The 21,123-nt window shown below is 34.8% G+C and overlaps 1 protein-coding gene across 1 annotated transcript; it reads left to right on the top strand.

Moving 5' to 3' along the window:
• Nucleotides 1-59: 59 nt before the first annotated feature.
• On the top strand, nt 60-20,663 carry LOC138321211 (TELO2-interacting protein 1 homolog). Its single transcript, XM_069264725.1, has 26 exons — nt 60-131; nt 2,304-2,523; nt 3,212-3,351; nt 3,683-3,758; nt 3,967-4,118; nt 4,397-4,515; nt 5,136-5,238; nt 5,534-5,708; nt 6,039-6,247; nt 6,514-6,570; nt 7,080-7,205; nt 7,526-7,651; nt 9,335-9,442; nt 9,808-9,868; nt 10,349-10,550; nt 10,775-10,911; nt 11,302-11,467; nt 11,901-12,005; nt 12,409-12,627; nt 13,287-13,392; nt 13,679-13,761; nt 14,534-14,649; nt 15,083-15,170; nt 15,622-15,708; nt 16,555-16,677; nt 20,349-20,663. Exons 2-26 carry the CDS (start codon nt 2,330-2,332, stop codon nt 20,430-20,432), a joined length of 3,162 nt encoding a protein of 1,053 aa, XP_069120826.1. The 5' UTR covers nt 60-131; nt 2,304-2,329; the 3' UTR covers nt 20,433-20,663.
• Nucleotides 20,664-21,123: the final 460 nt, after the last annotated feature.

Below are 21,123 nucleotides of genomic sequence, written 5' to 3'. Positions count from 1 at the left end.
AACGATATTAAGTATTTAAGCAATAATTTTGCACTGATAAATTAGTTCCTTTATTTTCGTTTCGATTTCATAGTTGATTCTAAATTTATAAAAACAAAGATGTCTGCGCCCATTGGAATAAGCATGAACTGGTGAATATTGTTTGATCAGTTTCTATAGCATTTCCATCTTAGTTTACAGATCTTTACGCACATTCTATGTTTCAATGGTAAAGGTCAACCCATATATTTACATAAAGTAAAATGGAATATTTTTTACCAGGTAGATATCTATGCGTTTTTTGACAGAACGTCACATTGTAAAATTTGCAATGTTGATCTACAGTATATTATATGTAAATATATACAGAGTGTACATACAGATATTTTTGTAAAGTTATATACCAGGAACTTGCTTTTATGTTTTTATATATTACAGTCAAGATTTTATAAGATGTTTTTAAGCTGATTATTCTTAGTTATACTAAATTATCTCCCCTAGATTAAAATTACTATTTGTACTAAGTATTATCCATTAGTTCTGTACAAATCAAATGCATAATGTTATTTCAAGGCATCAAAATTTCAAGGGCTTGAGAAGGTTTCATAATAAGCGTAATTATTTGAAACAGTTAAATGCACCTTTTAGCTTATTAGATCAAGCTAATACAATTTTAAACAAGTTTAATGAAATTATATCTTGTAATTAAATTGCAGTTAAAAGTTGTTTCATATTTAATGTAATTAATTTTTCTTTGTTTTCATACCAAATCTGGCTTTCTGATTGGCCAATATTTTTTTTGCATACCGCTATAAAAAAAAATCCGAGAATGGTGCGAAACCCCGACGTTATCGTGACGTCACAATAGAGACATTGACATTGCGTATTGATTCGGAAAAAAGAATCCCTTGAAAAACCACTATAATGTTACATATAAACGTACTTCATTTTATCAAATAGAGTATAAAATTAATTATAAGTATTGATTTTTTCAAATCGGGTTGTGAAAAAAAAAATGTTTGCAAACTTTTGTGAATGCGGATTCACACAGTTTGCAAACAATTTTTTTTTCATACCCCGATAAAATTAAAAAATAGTGACATCAATGCTTAAATCAAAATTAAGAGAGTGTTTAATTACGTTATATAAGACTCTTTCATGTGTGGATATGAAGAATAGGATTATTCTATCCAAGAGTAGAATATCCGTATCCTTCATATACAATGTATCCACGTATGAAAGAGTATTTTTCTCTCATACTTCGACTTTTTATTGCAATTTTACTACTATGATTTTCCGCCATTTTGAAATAAATTTGAAAAAACGCGACTGCAAGTTCTCCATACGTGAAAATTGCATGATATTTTCAACACAAATCCTGTTGTTAGTATCTTTTAAAGTTAATCCAGTCTAGTTTCTGAAAAAAAATTGTACCTAGAAAATAGTGATTTTGTTGACGCTGTGACGTCATGAGGCTTTATTGCATGGGTATCCATGCAATACAGCCTCAGGCCACATGAGCTGTATTGCCCCAGACCAGCCAGTATTACACGTGTAGGTATGAGAGAAATGTGATATATGTATACGTACTTACAATTGTTTATCAATCTATATAACAACAGAAACTGAGTATGTGTCTTTGATAAAGCTCACATGCCCAGTGTTATAAGTGGTAAAATCATCACTCATACAGGTCAGTTGAACCATGACTTTAGCAGTATCAGAAGCTAAATAGCCATTTCTCAGAAATATGGAGAGTCAAATTATAGGATAATTAGATGTGTGCTTCAAACTCCAGGGTCAAATACAAATGTTTGATGTTTGAGGGTCAAAAATATACTTTTAGGGCTACTTTATTCCCTGTTCATATGTAATATGTACTGTACTTTTGTACATATGATAATGACTTTGATTATACCAATGGAACCATCAGATGGCTCAGGATCTGATTAGTGAGTGCTACTGCTGTACATATGTTACAGTAAAACTATTAAAAATTTTTGATGAACTCATGGTTAGTTGGTTAAGGCTTTAAATACTTGTGTATTTTCTACAGAAAAGTACATTGGAATGGATAGTCCTATTCATTATACTTTATTTCATATTTCATTTTTTTTTTTTTTTCCAAATCTTGGTTTTGTCGCACATTTTCCCAAATTCAAAGCAACAGGCCCTATTCCCAAAGTACTGAAAAAGCCCTTCCCTGTAGACTGTACCTCGCCAGATTTAGTTGAAGATATCATTTTAACTTGAATATTCTATAAGCTTTTATGGTCTATTACATTTATTCTTAATGCTATGGCATCTCTTGTTTGTCATTACAGAGTAATTTTGGATGATAAGTTAAACCATGAGTAGCATGTTGAAGTCTGGACTTTTTGAACGTCTCCGTCCAATATGTGTCCAGCTTACCAGGGAACATACTCGGGAAAATGTTTCTGCTCTTTCCAAGGCACTGAATGGTCTGGAGAGGAAGTATATGCAGGAGTTACAGGAATATGTTCTATTTCCTCTCCGGATAATACTCAAACAGGAGAAAAAATAGTAAGTATAGTAAACACACTCGGTTGTATTCTATTTCCTGTTAGACGAGAAAAATGTAAGACATAAATTGTATATACTCAGATAGGGTCCATGGTGGCCAATTAGTTAAGATGTCCAGACAAGCCTTCCACCTCTTGGTTACGAGTTTGAACCCCATGTGGGGCAGTTGCCAGATACTGGTCGGTAGTTTTTCTCTGGGCACTCCGGCTTTGCTCCACCAACAAACTTGGCACGTCCTTAAATTACCCTGGCTGTTCATAAGACATTAAAATGATAAAACCAAAACCAATGTTTGATACCATAAACCAGAAAAAATATTAATAAATCAACTTCACATACACCAGCCTCCATTCTTTTGGTTGCACATTGATTGTAAAATACATCATATAAAGTTGCATATACCTATATAGAAATGGGTTATATTCTACTGTTTGATAAACTACAGGTCCGGAGCTATCCTTGGTTTTATAAGTTTAGCATCCTTTTGAAAGCCAGGGTCATTAAATGACAAGCCAGGTTTGTTGTACCTTGCAACTGCCCCACATGGAATTTGAACTCGCAACCCAGCGGTGGAAGGTTTGTGGTAATATGTCAGGACATCTTAACCCCTCGGACATCACAGTCCCTGCTGATCAGCTAACCAGTAGACAGTTATTGACTTTCGGTTGATGTGTGTTAACTATTTCAGTGGTGAGGAGCTGTACGTTGATATTTACCAGTGTATGGAGTATGTATTGTCTCGTAGTTGTGTCACACGATGGGACATGTTTCTAGATATCTTCAATACTGCTTGTATGGCACTTAGTGACCCAAGGGATCCATCCAAAGGTAAAATAATAAAGGCTAATATAAAGTAAAACCTAAGTTTAGATGTAACTCATGAAAATGGAATGACTGAGGGAAAAGAATAATTCACCTCTAGAAGCAATAAAATACCCATGTATTTAATTAGCAAGCTTATCAGTTTGGATGCTTCAGGAGTTACGATCCATTTTCATTTTTTGTGTGGGGATTGCGTATTGCAGTCACTGTAAGAAAATTGGGATTAACTACATTAAGCTTTTAAAACTTTGCTCAGTAATATAAGAGTCTAAACTGATAACTGTTGAATAGACCTTGATACCAATTATTTCACTGTTTGATGTTTTTTATCATTTAGTGCCAGATTTATCAGAGGAGCTGAAGCTAGCTGTTGTTCAGATGCTGTTATCACTACTGAAGAGTTCCGACTTCAAGTAAGTATAAAATATTTTTTAAATGTGATGTAATTCTTAAACTCCTACCAACACAGCAGCTAAATTGTCTTTGTTAAGTTCTGTACTTTAATTGCATTATGGCATCATAAAAAATCTGAATCAGTATCTAGCAATCATCATCACAGAGAACTTGTATCAATGACTATCTATAATCATCAGTACTTTCAGTACTTTGATTGTATTACAGCATCATAGAGAACCTGTTTGCTGTGGGAAGTCTGCCAGTGTTAGGACATGCTGTATCAATGTTACTAAATCTTGCTGACCAAGAAAGACTGAGGCCATTGAAAATGGCTGCTCTGAGATTTCTCATAGAGCTCTGTCAAGAAGACAGGAACTGTGAGTTTTTTATAAAAATGTTTATAGCAAGTTGTTTGGTAAAGATAAAGCAGCAAAGAAAAGAAATTGCGTTGTTGGATAATAAAAAAAAAAGAAAACTATGGAAAAATGTTTCTCAAATTTTTAAAACTAAACATTGATCAATTTGTTGAATTAATTCCCTATCAAATAACCTTAAAGTCTATATAAAAGTATCTGACTCTATGTAGAGGAGAAAATGATGAATATATTGCTTTAATTGGATTTTTGAAGTTTTTGTAACTCTGAGCTTATTTCAGATTGTACCAGTATGAGAGTGAAGCTGGGGGATACGCTGGCTTCCTTCCTTCCTGGAGTCACCATCACATTGGGTCGCCTGATCAGCTGTGATACTCATCAAGGACAGGCCATAATACAGGTGTGTGTCCTGGAACTCATTCTCTTAATACTCAACAAGTGACAAGAACGAAAATATCTGGAGGCTTTCTTCTATTTTTTACAAGCATGAATTATTATTACATTTTAATTCACTCAAAATAAGTGATTTACTTGTCTATTTCCAGTGTATTTTCATACAGACCCTAAAGTTCAATAAATAATTAAATACATGTACATAGCTGCATTTCCTGTCTGGTTTCTTTACCTAGTTGAAAATGAAAATCCAAACATTTACTTTTGTATGGCTATTGTTATCTTTATGGACTTTAGAATAATTGTAACGGAAGTTATAAGTTTAGAATTTCTGACCTTGACCTTGTATGGATGGTCCTGGATCCCAGCCCTTCTCACGAAGTTAAATGATGTTGAGTAGATGTAGAGATTCTGACTTTATATCTCTCTGATTACATAATTTAGTTATTCTTTTAGACTGTCATTGACATTCTTACTAAATATATAATAATATTTACCTATGCTTTAGAGCCACTGACCCTTCCCCTCTATAATGTATCTAATTTCAGACAGTCCTAGAGCTGCTCACTAAGTTTATTATGACATTACTCTCCAGGTTATATGTTTAGTTAATGGTTCTAATTTCAGACAGCCCTGGACCTTCTTACAAAGTATATGAGGTTGGTACTGGATGATGTGCTGGTCACAGAGAGTCAATCAAAAACCAAACATCAAGGTCACAATGTGAAAGGTCAGTATAAACAGGTCAAGGCCACACTGTATATCTAGGCACTTGTTAGAATTACTGACACCTTAACCATTCAGTCACCATAGCCTTGAGATAGAGTTGATATCTATGAATGGTATACAACATACATTTAAACCACCTTGTTACTATGAACTTTCCAATTGTGTCATTGTTATGGAACTGTATATTAGGAGAAGGAATGATGATGCTGAAGTTAAGTTTCCCCTTTTAATGTCTGGGACATTCATGTAATTAAATCACAGCTTCTTAAAATGTTTGGTTCTTTTGATTATTATAGCAAATTCCAAACTTGAGAGCTTGGTGGTCCAGAGAAACACTGATTGGATAAAAGCTACAGGGTCAAAGTTGGCTGTGATAGTAAAACAAGTGACCAAGGTGAGGAGTCACTCGAGCTGGAAAGTGAGACTGGCTCTGGTGGATTGGGCCGGAAACATGCTGCTCCACTGTCGAGGGTTAGTATAGGTCATAGACATAGAAAAATGTACTATTCATAGCTTGATTGGGTCAGAAACATGCTGCTCCACTGTCGAGGGTGAGTAAAATGTGCCTTTCAAAGTTTGATTATATGAGAGCCATTTCACAATCCAGTAACTTCGGTAAAACTTTTCACGAGCACAAAACATGAATATCTTTTGCAGCAATCAGTGTCAATCTAGCTTAGTTCTGACACTGTCTCAATACATAGATAGAAATGAAGACAAGATATCTTTTTTGCATTGACAGATTATTTAGCATAGATTGAATTTTAAAATAATCACAAATCTTGTCTTCCAATGTTGTAGGAGTCTAGAAGAGAGTGTGTCTGATCTCTTGGCTGTGTTGGTCGGTCGTCTTGGAGACGACTACCCAAAGGTGGCCACACATAGCCGACAGGGATTGGATAAATTTGCCGCCTCACTCGATGGGAAACAGTGTCGCCCCCTGGTGGAGATGTTGGAAGAGAATCTGTATGGTCTTTCAATGTCTCTTCCTCGACAAATGAACACCACAGGTATTTTATATTAAAATGGTTTCTAATCTTTACAAAAAATTGAAAGGTCAAATTGTAATGTTTTCTCTCATTAGATTACAGAGGTATTGATTTACTAGAAGTGTAAGAAATATGTTTACATGCAGGTTACTAGTATTTTCATGTCATCAAATTTTATTGACCTGGTGAAAATACTTAATTAATATTATTCCCTTAAGTGCTGGTTATCAATATATTACCAAGATATGTTGTCACAAGGGTGACGTGAAGTGCCTTTGTTGTTTCAGATGAAGAGGAGAAGTTGTTTGTGGTTCAGCTGCTGGTTGGTTACCTAGAACTCCTAGGTACAGTTATACTTCATATCATGTTTCTTTTGAACTATTTTCACTTTGAATCTTATTTTATGGCTCAAACATAAGATGGACAAAATGTAGTCTTAACCACCATGCTGTCTTATCTTATTCTGTTCCATTCCATCACATCCAGTACAGATTTCATGTAGAAGCAGGGTCATTTATGACTTTGAATACAGACATTTTTAGTTTGTCCTGAATCAAATCCTTGAGATAGTGTGCTGGATGTGAGGGATCAGAAAATAAAATAAAAGATGTTAATTTGAACATTCTAACAATAAAACAAGAAAAAGACTACTTTAAACCAGTTTCTATCATGGCTATTAAATTTGCGCTTTCCAAATTTGCAATGATGAAATTCATATTAGTCTAAATGCTGTAGAAATTAATTTGTAGAGATAAACTTTCTCAAAATAACTTGGATCGTGAAATTCTCAAAAGTAGTTGCATGCAGAAAAGCGTTGGTTTAAAGTATAAAATGTGTTGCCCTTTCTGAACAGGGGACCAGATTGACAGTCTGATGCTCTCCCACGGACGTAAACTTCTGATGTCACTCGTCCAAGTCCTGGAGATGGATTACAGTGATATAAGGATAGTGGAGGAGCGCACCACTATCACTGGTGATGGTTAGTAACTCAAGATCCAAGAAACTTTTAGAATCATTTATGGGTCTGTCAGTAAGATAGAAATATCTTAACCAAAGCGAAACATCTTGGTTGCATGGTCAACACAAGATTTAAAAAAAAAAAAAAATTAAGACTCTGAAATCATATTTGTTTAGGAAATTATAATAATTAATAAAAAAACTAATTATAAATAATTTTTTTACAGAATTTATTGAAATGATTGTACATGTTTATAAATCAAAGCAATTTAAAAACTATCTTTCTGGAAAGAGAAATTATTGAATCAGTGTCTTACAAATGTCTTGTTTTCCATGTTATAGGAGCGAGTGCCCTAAATCCTGATACTTCACCAAATGTCCTACCACTACGGAAATACTTCAAGCATTTTAATGACACTCGGATCTACAAACAACTACAGCAAGCTTGTCAATGCCTAGGACACTACGGTAATAAGTTCTGATGTTAATCATGTGTCTGTACCATCCTGTCCCTTCCATGGCAGTACTTAGTGATCTCTCCTGTCATGTCCTGAACCGATTACATATCGGGGTGGTGGTATTTATGTCATTACAGACATTTCTAGTTTGGTATAATTGTTGATATTCTTTAACACATGTAACTGTGTGATGTTTTCACTTGTGACTGTTGATGATGTTTTCACCTGTAACTGTTGATGATGTTTTCACCTGTAACTGTTGATAATGTTTTCACCTGTAACTTTGATTATAATATTTTAACCTGTAACTGTTGATGATGTTTTCACTTGTGACTGTTGATGATGTTTTCACCTGTAACTGTTGATGATGTTTTCACCTGTAACTGTTGATAATATTTTAACCTGTAACTGTTGATGATGTTTTCACTTGTGACTGTTGATGATGTTTTCACCTGTAACTGATGATGATGTTTTCACCTGTAACTGTTGATGATGTTTTCACCTGTAACTGTTGATGATGTTTTCACCTGTAACTATTGATAATATTTTAACCTGTAACTGTTGATGATGTTTTCACTTGTGACTGTTGATGATGTTTTCACCTGTAACTGTTGATGATGTTTTCACTTGTGACTGTTGATGATGTTTTCACCTGTAACTATTGATAATATTTTAACCTGTAACTGTTGATGATGTTTTCACCTGTGATGTTGATAATATTTTAACCTGTAACTGTTGATGATGTTTTCACTTGTGACTGTTGATGATGTTTTCACCTGTGACTGTTGATGATGTTTTCACCTGTGGCTGTTGATGATGTTTTCACCTGTAACTATTGATAATATTTACACCTGTGACTGTTGATGATGTTTTCACCTGTAACTGTTGATGATGTTTTCACCTGTAACTGTTGATGATGTTTTCACCTGTAACTATTGATAATATTTTAACCTGTAACTGTTGATGATGTTTTCACTTGTGACTGTTGATGATGTTTTCACCTGTAACTATTGATAATATTTTAACCTGTAACTGTTGATGATGTTTTCACTTGTGACTGTTGATGATGTTTTCACCTGTAACTGATGATCATGTTTTCACCTGTAACTTTTGACAATGTTTTCACCTGCAACTGTTGACGATGTTTTCACCTGTAACTGTTGATGATGTTTTCACCTGTAACTATTGATAATATTTTAACCTGTAACTGTTGATCATGTTTTCACTTGTAACTGTTGACAATGTTTTCACCTGTAACTGTTGATGATGTTTTCACCTGTAACTGTTGATATATTGTTTTCACATGTAACTGATGATGATGTTTTCACCTGTAACTGTTGATATATTGTTTTCATCTGTGGCTGTTGATGATGTTTTCACCTGTAACTGTTGATGATGTTTTCACCTGTAACTGTTGATATATTGTTTTCACCTGTAACTGATGATGATGTTTTCACCTGTAACTGTTGATATATTGTTTTCACTTGTAACTGTTGATGATGTTTTCACCTGTAACCGTTGATGATGTTTTGACCTGTAACTGTTGATGAGATGTTTTCACCTGTAACTGTTGATGAGATGTTTTCACCTGTAACTGTTGATGAGATGTTTTCACCTGTAACCGTTGATGATGTTTTCACCTGTAAATGTTGATAAGATTTTTTGATCTGTAATCATCAATGATGATTGACAGGTAGCACGCCATTACTGGTGGATCAGGTACTAGATATCACCCATACATCAATGGCCTACAGACCTCAGGCCTTCCTCATACTGAACGACATCATCAGCGGAACTACAGGTAAGAACCAATCAACTCCATATCTTATTGAAACAGAAATACGGGCGGAATACACATGTCTAAAAATTCTAAAGGAATACTAAATAAATCAAGTGAATCCTGCATAAACAACAGAACAGTAATTTAAAGATGTCCCTAAAATCACCAGGTGATTTATTTAAAGAAAAGGCCACATTCATTAAAATACACTTATTGTAAAACACATATAATGCTTATGACACACTGTGTGATGTGATTTGTGTTAGAGGTATAATGAACTTTAGGATATGCTGATCTTTTTCTTGGAAGCTTCATTTTGCTGGCTTTACTTATTGCATCGAGATATGAGCTATTTTTTTATATATCAACTTCTGATTTATTTTCAGAGAAAACAGGCTTACCTAAGGATTCATCAGTGGCTGATGAACAACGCAGGAGTACTATTAGGTATGGGCGTCAGACTTGAAGCTTATTACCATATAGCAGATTATTTTTGTAGGTGAACATTTTCGTGATTTTAGCTAAAAAGCAAGAAAAATATGTTCTAGCTAAATTTTTGTGATCTTGCTTAAAGGGCACATGCCGATATGATTAAATCATTAACATTTCTCAGATCAAAGTTTTATGATTAAAGCAATGTACTGCGAAATCTCGAAAATATCATTCCTGAAAAATAATTGGTTATTCAGCCTTTTATGTCGGAGTGATATCTACTTTAATGTTTTGATTTGTCATGTGAGTAACAGGCTCTATGCTATTTCTTAGAATTTGAGGAAAAAAATTAGGTTGAACTCTTGCTAAGTGTTCATGTAACATAATCTGTGTTGTATTTATACAAAGATGAATGTATATTTCTGATCAAGAATTTTAGAGGGAAAAGTAGGATAGCTTAAAGCTTAATATAATTAAAACATTATCATATCACAGCATGTTGGTGGAAGAATATTTATACCCTGGAAACTTTTACCTGGTGACCACGGCCACAGAGAAAAGTGGGAAACAGGACCAGTTGCCAGGAAGTACACTAAGGGCCATAACTCTAGTTTCCAATGAGGACAGCGTCAGTGTGTACAACAGGAACATTGTTCTCACATGTGTACTACTGGAAGGACTAGGAATATTCGCTAAGGTAACGTTGTCTTAATATTATTTATGCTTGGAAATGAAATTATTTTTTTATCAAATAAATATTGCAGTCTCTCTGGAGATAACATGTATACCCTTGGATTAACCTGTTTCCAATCAATTTGCATATGTTTATGTGTTTAAAATTTACAGTATTGGTACTTTATTATTCCAAATTGTTTAAGTGACATTGGTGATAAAGAGTAAATAACTAATTGTATATCCTAGGTACTAGGCAGGAGTTATCTACCCTTGTTGATGCAGACTCTGTACCCATTGTTGGAGAAGCTAGGTGACAATACAGCTGTTATCAGTACCTCCGCTTACATCTCACTGTGTAACACCTGTACAGCCTGTAATTACAGGTAAGTCCATTAATATGTAACACCTGTACAGCCTGTAATTACAGGTAAGTGAATTAATATGTAACACCTATACAGCCTGTAATTACAGGTAAGTCCATCAATATGTAAGACCTGTACAGCCTGTAATTACAGGTAAGTGAATTAATATGTAACACCTATACAGCCTGTAATTACAGGTAAGTCCATCAATATGTAAGACCTGTACAGCCTGTAATTACAGGTAAGTCTGATGATCTCCCAAGAAAACATCACTCAAGTTTTATGAGCTATACTGGTATAATATTAAAAGTCTGATATATCTTTGTAATGCTTTCTCATCTATCAAAAATGGCGATCAATTCCAAACAAGAATGTCATGATGTTTTTTCTGTTCCCTGTTTTTCCCGATAGCTCCATCGCTGAACTGATCCAGGAAAATGCTGATTATCTGGTTAATGCCATTTCTCTGAGACTTCGCCATTTCCATGACAACCAACACAGTCCTCTAGTTTTGAAGGTCATGCTGCAGTACAGTAATAGTGATCTCCTAACCCTGATAGATGATACCATACAGGAGGTACGTAACTTCTGATACCTTAATCCTACAGATTGTTTTTAACTCTGTGTCAGTATGATATCAGGGCCCGGCACCATAAAACTGTTTTCAGACAGTTATGTTTTTACTCAAGTATATGATTTTACATAGACATAGGTAAAAACATTTTATGGTGCCAGACCTAGTATTTCATTTTTCTAGAGTAATAGCTATTTCTACTTCATTTTCGGTTTCTGATTGTTTGAAACTGGTATCAGTATTTTTCAGAGTTGTTTCCCTTTGTGTAATGCCAAGTAATCCATCATCTGTTCTTTAAGCTAATGGATGCTTGGGGTTACCAAATCTCAATTTAATAGTTCAGTTAATAAAATGTTAAAAGCAGCAAAACAAACCTGTCAAACCATTGCCCATCATTCTTAGATATCCATGATATAAATGGCCTCCCTTGTTCCAGATTTTGGACGTACTGGACGACCACCACATAGAACAAGCAGTGTTATTTATGGGAGTGTTACACGAACTAGCCAAAGCCATTGTCAGATGGTTCCCTACAGTCAAGGTTTGTGAATATGAAATTTTGAAATGACTCCTGTCAAATGCTTACATGTTCCACAAGGAATTCTATCACAGAGAACTGTCACATCAATTGATCACATATTTAGTTAATCGTAAAGGCCTCCTACCAAGTGTTGATGTTTTCTAGACAAATGAGGTCAAGTTATGATACAAACCAATAAAAATATTTCTCTTTGGTTGAGGTATCTTAAGATCTAATAATCAGAATAAAATTTTACTAGTACTTCAACATGCATCTGTAATTCAGACATATACCCTATGAAATAATGTACATGTAGTGATAGTTGTACCAGGGTGAATTTGGTCTATAAGTAGACACCAAGGCACTTATAGGGGAGCCACATTTGTCACCACAAATGTGCTACATGTTTTCCTCATTTTGGTAGAGTGGAGGGACAGCTGATAAACAAGAATCAGAACAATCTAATAAAGGAACACCACTCCTGCCCTTTATACTGAACTATTGTGAGCAGAAGAGGATGGCCAGTGGGGACGTTACCGAGGATGATATCACAGATAACGATGTCATTGACGAGACAGACACAATACATGAAAATGCAAAGGGAGATAACTCTGAACCAAATTTTATCAAGTTCCTGAAACAGGTGAGCTGTTCAAAATTAAAAAATACTTTTTTTTTTCATATTAGGATTTTACAATTATATCCTGCATGATTTTGTTCTTGAAGAACTCACTATTGACAATATCAAATTAGTTTACCCATTAGAAATAATGGCAAACATGAGGCTTCTTGTATGGTTTTTGGAATTGGACAAGGTTAATCACATCCTGGATACTCCAGGGGTTACTATTACTGATGTTATATCCACCCCTGGACTGTCTCATAGCAAAACTGAAGGCAGTTTAGTAGAAAAACATCTGAACCAATCACAGGCCTTCAAAGATTTCTTTTGAAGACTACAGAGAGCAATGCTTAACTTTAAAGCGACACAGTCAACCACAGTGTACAGTTATACAGCTCTTTTAATGTACACCAAAGGACTTAATTACCTGTTCTGTTCTGTTGCCTCCAGGTTTACTCTAAGATAGTCCAGGGGTGGATATAATGTAAGTTATAGTAACCCCTGGAGTATCGAGGATGGGTCAATCATTGGCGACCAAGTAGCTCAATTGGTAGAACATTCGGCTAGTGTTTGGAGGTCCCAGGTTCAAACCCTGGTCTGGCCGGTACATTTTCTCCTCTTCTGTTACAATGGATTGATAAATGGATACTAGCGATAGGGATATATTTGGTCTTTTACAGGTAATGATGCGCTGTAAGCATCTTCTGTCTTCTCACAATGCACGGCTACGGATTCTGGTACTAGACACCATCAGTCAAGCATGTCAAGCTCTCGCAGGTCACACAAGTAGGTCAAGGTCAAATATGATATTGAGGCAAAATACTTTATGTTTGTATTCCTGAAAAAAACTTTATCAGATGAAGAAAAGATGAAGGTTATCCTTTTATAATTAGGATATACCATTTATAATGAACCCAGATGTGTTCCAGCATTACAAAAGAATATTGATCAGCAAAAATATTATAACATTATGTATTTAAATCACCTGTCAGACTGTATATTTAGGAGATATCAAGTTGTATGATCCACCAATGATCTGATGTGAGCCCTGTTTGATGATGTGTGTTTATAGATGAGTTGTTGCCTCTGCTACATGAAGTCTGGGTCCCCTTCAGTACAAGATTTATTGATGAAGAAAAATTGGTCATTAAAAAGGCAAGTATCAAATTTAATCAGCATATTTACCTTGCAAGACATCTATTTGACCCTTGTCATTTAAATATTTTAGAAGTCTAATAGCTATTTTCAGATACCTCAAGGGTCATACAAACATGTCATATATCAAGTAATTTCAATATGTTGATATTATTTTGATGGAAGTGGAAACAGCAGTATCATTGGTCTATAGGATGTGTGAATGCCTTTATCAATCATAGGAGTACCGGTATATATTTTGTCATTGGTTCAATTGAGTGACAAAATAAAAGCGTGTCATTGAATTAAATAGGTTGTTGTGGCCTATAATCTTCATCAAATGTCCATTGATATTACAATGTGTCTGTGAGAATTTTGTTTTTACTTTTCTAGCCACTTCAATTTTGATGTTGATTTAGATTCTTCAAAAAAACACAATGATAACCATTTCTCGTTAAATTACCAGCACAAAAAGTTACCATAGATATATCTAGTCTTTCCTACTCTGTGGTGATTATTCACATCAAAACTTGTTACTCTCTTCTTCTCAATAATTATGATCAGTCAACTTATGAAATATTTTTAACATGGAAATATAATGGGAATAATTTGGTTGCTATGGTATCAAAGAAGGGGTAGCGGGCAGGGGCATTAGTAAACCATTGGCTTAAGTTCTAGTTAGTCATGTAAAATTCTATGGGAAAGTTGCACTACATATGCCCTACAAAGCCCTTCCTCACTTTGATTTTGATCAGTCATTTTTTAAATAACTGTCACTGGTTATTCCTACCAGGCCCTGGAGGTTCTGTCCGTGATGATCTGTACAAGTGGTGATTTCCTTAAACAGCGGGTGATGAAGGATGTACTGCCTGTCATTACAAGTTTTCTGGACAAACAGTCACATATCAGGTACAACATTACAGAGGAGTGTGACTCATTTTAATAATCACTGAAACAAATGAAAAATATAGAGAAGGCAAATTGACTGGTTGTATGTAGATATTGCCTTGGTTTGATGAGAGTTGGTAAGATAGAATATGCCAATACAACACTCTTTATTTTGTAAAAACATAGAGCTTATTTTATAGATCAAGTTGTAGAACTTGTTCAATGAATTCCATAATACATTAATACTCTTGTTATTATCTACATTTGAACTTTTAAAATTTGAAAACTCAAAGTTCCTGCTCAGCACAAATTGTATTTTCTGCTCCTGCCTTAACTTTAAATCAGATGGTATATAATTATATTCAAGACACTGGACTTAAATACTTGGTTAACTTTTACGATGATTTAAGAGTTAAATTAGGTTTGACTGTGTATTTATGAGCTTTTGTTTCAGCTCACATGCTGGTCAGGCTTACATATACACAGTTAGCTGTAGATTACAACAGCAAGCTCTCCAGGTTCTCGGAAGCCTTACCAAACAGGTACAGATATAGAATAGCTACTTTATCTAGACAAAAGACTACAATCTTTATGCACTAAATTAAATTGTTGCTCTAAAAATGTCCCACTACATTTAGTATGAGCTACATGAAATGGTCAGATGTGATTGAATTTTGTTTTTATTTCATATCTAGATGAGTGAAAAAATAAAAGAAGAAAGTGCTCATTATGACATTAAAATTGTTTTCATTTAAAATAATCCATATAAAAAATCTCGATGGTTCACTTCATTTCTTCAATCTAATGACCATGATATCTAATGTGGAATCTCGCTGGCAGATATTGTTTTGTTTATAATGTTCTGATATAACTCAGTTAAGGTTAAATTCATGAACACATTTAGCATTTAGGATAATAAGTAAAAAGATAATCTCCAAAGAGGTAAATTAAGAAAGACCTCTGTGAATAACTGTCATTGTATTGAATTTACAGCTGGACCTGTCTGGGAGTTGTCTGGACAAAATCCTCTGTGTGTGTGTCTCCTACCTCAGTTCACGTCAGCCAAAACCTCTACAACAGGTAACAAGTTTGAAAGGAATAGACTTACATATCATGAACCAATACATTTTTGTAAGCAATTTAATTTTGCACAGATTTTATAAAAAATATACACTGTAATATAGTTTCTTTTAGAATTGATATTAATATATCATCATAGAAAATTGTTAAAATGGAATACAAATTGTTGGTTTACAGTATTGTATAGTTGATATGTACAAAGCTGTAAATGATAAGGATTTGTTTGCTTTTTCACACCTATACATGTTCTGATATGATTTTGACATATGTGCACATTTATTATTTTTGCAAATCTCGGACTATTTTATTAAGAGGATTTTGAGAAACTGTTAGACTTGAAAAGGTTTAAAATAACATGCATACCAATATTGACTTGAAAAGGTTTAAAATAACATGCATACCAATATTGACTTGAAAAGGTTTAAAATAACATGCATACCAATATTGACTTTTTGACCAACTATTAGACTTGAAAAGGTTTAAAATAACATGCATACCAATATTGACTTGAAAAGGTTTAAAATAACATGCATACCAATATTGACTTGAAAAGGTTTAAAATAACATGCATACCAATATTGACTTGAAAAGGTTTAAAATAACATGCATACCAATATTGACTTGAAAAGGTTTAAAATAACATGCATACCAATATTGACTTGAAAAGGTTTAAAATAACATGCATACCAATATTGACTTGAAAAGGTTTAAAATAACATGCATACCAATATTGACTTGAAAAGGTTTAAAATAACATGCATACCAATATTGAATGTAAAGGAAGGAAAGTAATACTGAAGGAAAGGAATACTGTGTAAAGATATTGTCTTGACTTGTTTTTGCTAGGTTGCCATGGAGATATGTAAACAACTTGCAGCTGTTGGAGGTGATGGACTTTGGCTTCACCTGACTGACTTGTATAGGGAGGAAGAATACACCCCTCCACACCCAATCTTCTCACCTGTGAAAGTATGTAATCATTCTGTAGCTAAACTGTTACCTGCACAGGTTTAGAAAAAAGTATGTAATTATTGTTTAACTTAACTCTTACTTGTTCAGGTATAGAAAAAGTATGTAACCATTCTGTATCTTAACTTTTACCTGTACAGGTGTAGAAAAAGTATGTAACCATTCTGTTTCTTAACTCTTCCCTGTACAGGTGTAGAAAAGGTATGTAACCATTCTGTATCTTAACTTTTACCTGTACAGGTGTAGAAAAAGTATGTCAACGTTCCGTACCTGTACAGGTGTAGAAAAAGTATGTAATCATTCTGTACCTTAAACTCTTACCTATACAGGTGTGGAAAAGTACCGTATGTAACCATTCTGTACTTTAGGTCTTACCTATACAGGTATAGAAAAAGTATGTAACCATTCTGTACCTTAACTCTTACCTGCACAGGTGTAGAAAAAGTATGTAACCATTCTGTACATGTACAGGTGTAGAAAAAGGATGTTACCATTCTGTACCTATAGAGGTGTTTAAAAGTATGTAACCATTCTGAACCTGTACAGGTGTAGAAAAAGTATGAAACCATTCTGTACCTGTACAGGTGTAGAAAAATTATGTAACCATTCTGTACCTTAACTCTTACCTATACAGGTATAGAAAAAGTATGTAACCATTCTGTACTTTAGATCTTACTTGTACAGGTGTAGAAAAAGTATGTAACCATTCTGTACATGTACAGGTGTAGAAAAAGGATGTACCATTCTGTACATGTACAGGTGTAGAAAAAGGATGTTACCATTCTGTACATGTACAGGTGTAGAAAAAGGATGTTACCATTCTGTACCTGTACAGGTGTAGAAAAAGTATGTAACCATTCTGTACCTGTACAGGTGTAGAAAAAGTATGTAACCATTCTGTACCTGTACAGATGTAGAAAAGTATGTAACCATTCTGTACCTGTACAGGTGTAGAAAAAGTATGTAACCATTCTGTACCTGTACAGGTGTAGAAAAAGGATGTTAGAATCCTGTACCTGTACAGATGTAGAAAAAGTATGTAACCATTCTGTACCTGCACAGGTGTAGAAAAAGTATGTAACCATTCTGTAACTGTACAGGTGTAGAAAAAGGATGTTACCACTCTGTACCTGTACAGGTGTAGAAAAAGGATGTTACCATTCTGTACCTGTACAGGTGTAGAAAAAGTATGTAACCATTCTGTACCTGTACAGGTGTAGAAAAAGTATGTAACCATTCCGTACCTGTACAGTGTAGAAAACGGATGTAACCATTCTGTACCTGTACAGGTGTAGAAAAAGGATGTTACCATTCTGTACATGTACAGGTGTAGAAAAAGGATGTTACCATTCTGTACCTGTACAGATGTAGAAAAAGTATGTAACCATTCTGTACCTGCACAGGTGTAGAAAAAGTATGTAACCATTCTGTAACCTGTACAGGTGTTGAAAGAGTATGTCACATTCTGTACCTGTACAGGTGTAGAAAAGTATGTAACCATTCTGTACCTGTACAGGTTTAGAAAAAGTATGTAACCATTCTGTACCTGTAGAGGTGTAGAAAAAGTATGTAACCATTCTGTACCTGTACAGGTGTAGAAAAAGTATGTAACCATTCTGTACCTGTACAGGTGTAGAAAAAGTATGTAACCATTCTGTACCTGTACAGGTGTAGAAAAAGGATGTAACCATTCTGTACCTGTACAGGTGTAGAAAAAGGATGTTACCATTCTGTACCTGTACAGGTGTAGAAAAAGGATGTTACCATTCTGTACCTGTACAGGTGTAGAAAAAGTATGTAACCATTCTGTACCTGTACAGGTGTAGAAAAAGTATGTAACCATTCTGTACCTGTACAGGTGTAGAAAAAGTATGTAACCATTCTGTACCTGTCTATGTAACCATTCTGTACCTGTAAGGTGTAGAAAAAGTATGTAACCATTCTGTACCTGTAAGGTGTAGAAAAAGTATGTCAACATTCTGTACCTGTAAGGTGTAGAAAAAGTATGTAACCATTCTGTACCTGTAGAGGTGTAGAAAAAGTATGTAACCATTCTGTACCTGTACAGGTGTAGAAAAAGTATGTAACCATTCTGTACCTTAAGTACCTGTACAGGTGTAGAAAAAGTATGTAACCATTCTGTACCTGTACAGGTGTGAAAAAGGATGTAACCATTCTGTACCTGTAAGGTAGAAAAGTATGTAACCATCTGTACTTACCTTACAGGTATAGAAAAAGTATGTAACCATTCTGTACTGTACAGGTGTAGAAAAAGTACCTGTACTTAACCATTCTGTACCTGTAGAGAAAAAGGTACTGTAGAAAAAAGTATGTATCATTCTGTACCTGTAGAGGTGTTGAAAGAGTATGTCAACATTCTGTACCTGTACAGGTGTAGAAAAAGTATGTAACCATTCTGTACCTGCACAGTTGTAGAAAAAGTATGTAACCATTCTGTACCTGTAGAGGTGTAGAAAAAGTATGTAACCATTCTGTACCTGTAGAGGTGTTGAAAGAGTATGTCAACATTCTGTACCTGTACAGGTGTAGAAAAAGTATGTAACCATTCTGTACCTTAACTCTTACCTGCACAGGTGTAGAAAAAGTATGTAACCATTCTGTACATGTACAGGTGTAGAAAAAGGATGTTACCATTCTGTACCTGTACAGGTGTAGAAAAAGTATGTAACCATTCTGAACCTGTACAGGTGCAGAAAAAGTATGTAACCATTCTGTACCTGTACAGGTGTAGAAAAAGGTGTAGAAAAAGTATGTAACCATTCTGTACCTGTAGAGGTGTAGAAAAAGGATGTTACCATTCTGTAACTGTACAGGTGTAGAAAAAGTATGTAACCATTCTGTACCCGTACAGGTGTAGAAAAAGTATGTAACCATTTTTTACCTGTACAGGTGTAGAAAAAGTAGGTAACCATTCTGAACCTGTACAGGTGTAAAAAAAGTATGTAACCATTCTGTACCTGTACAGGTGTAGAAAAAGTATGTAACCATTCTGTACCTGTACAGGTGTAGAAAAAGTATGTAACCATTCTGTACCTGTAGAGGTGTAGAAAAAGTATGTAACCATTCTGTACCTGTACAGATGTAGAAAAAGTATGTAACCATTCTGTACCTGTACAGGTGTAGAAAAAGTATGTAACCATTCTGTACCTGTACAGGTGTAGAAAAAGTATGTAACCATTCTGTACCTGTAAAGGTGTAGAAAAAGTATGTAACCATTCTGAACCTGTACAGGTGTAGAAAAAGTATGTAACCATTCTGTACCTGCAGAGGTGTTTAAAAGTATGTAACCATTCTGAACCTGTACAGGTGTAGAAAAAGTATGTAACCATTCTGTACCTGTACAGGTTTAGAAAAAGTATGTAACCATTCTGTACCTGTAGAGGTGTTGAAAGAGAATGTAACCATTCTGTACATGTACAGATGTAGAAAAAGTATGTAACCATTCTGTACCTGTACAGATGCAGAAAAAGTATGTAACCATTCTGTACCTGTACAGATGTAGAAAAAGTATGTAACCATTCTGTACCTGTACAGGTGTAGAAAAAGTATGTAACCATTTTTTTGTGTCATGACATATATCATTTTAATATTCCTGAATATCCCAATTTTAATGGAATCTAAATACTGTCTTATGTATCTTTGTTTTCCAGTTCCATAGTAGAGTTGGATGTAGGAATGAATTCACAGACAATGTCTTCAGACTGAAAGGCTCAGCAAACTTTGAGTGGACTTGAAAGTGATTTCTGATTGGCTGACTACCATTGGAATTCTGACTAATCATATGCAGTTTCTTAGACTTTGACCAAACATGGAACAATTTAATTAAGAAATGAGGTGTGATGCGAACAGTTCAGTATACGGGCAAATGATTTGTTCTTGGGCGACCTCAAAAATATTTGATCATATGTGAAGTTCAGAAGTTTGATTTGTCCCTTATTTTAGTCAGTTTGCATACCTTTGTTGAAGTTGTGAATAAAGGGCCTGTCTGTCCTGTAATCATTCCATGTGCCTATTCCATCTGTCCTGTATCCAAGGTTTTCTTGTAAAGCTGTCTATTTGGTGCCACAATGGTCTTGACATACCTGTGCCAAGGTTCAGGGTTATGGTGCCACAATGGTCACGCAGGTAGAGGTCAAGAGGAAGGTCCATTGTTGGCCCACAACCACCCACCCAGATATATGTCCATTGGTGCCCTACTGGTAGGTGATGCTGTCTTTAACAATCAGTCGTTCATATTTATATTGATGCCATACTATATAGTGGTACCAGAGACACTTAACTGAATTGGTGTCTTGATGGTAAATGGTGCTGGCCATAACACAGACACCCAGACGAAGGTCCATTGATGCCCTGATGGTAAGTGGTGCTGGCCATACCACAGACACCCAGACGAAGGTCTATTTGTGCCCTGATGGTAAATGGTGC

Source organism: Argopecten irradians, chromosome 1 (assembly GCF_041381155.1).
Source record: "Argopecten irradians isolate NY chromosome 1, Ai_NY, whole genome shotgun sequence".
In the NCBI taxonomy this organism is placed as follows: Eukaryota; Metazoa; Mollusca; class Bivalvia; order Pectinida; family Pectinidae; genus Argopecten; species Argopecten irradians.
The sequence above is the reverse complement of the archived record's forward strand: the minus strand, read 5'-3'. Positions and strand labels throughout refer to the sequence as shown.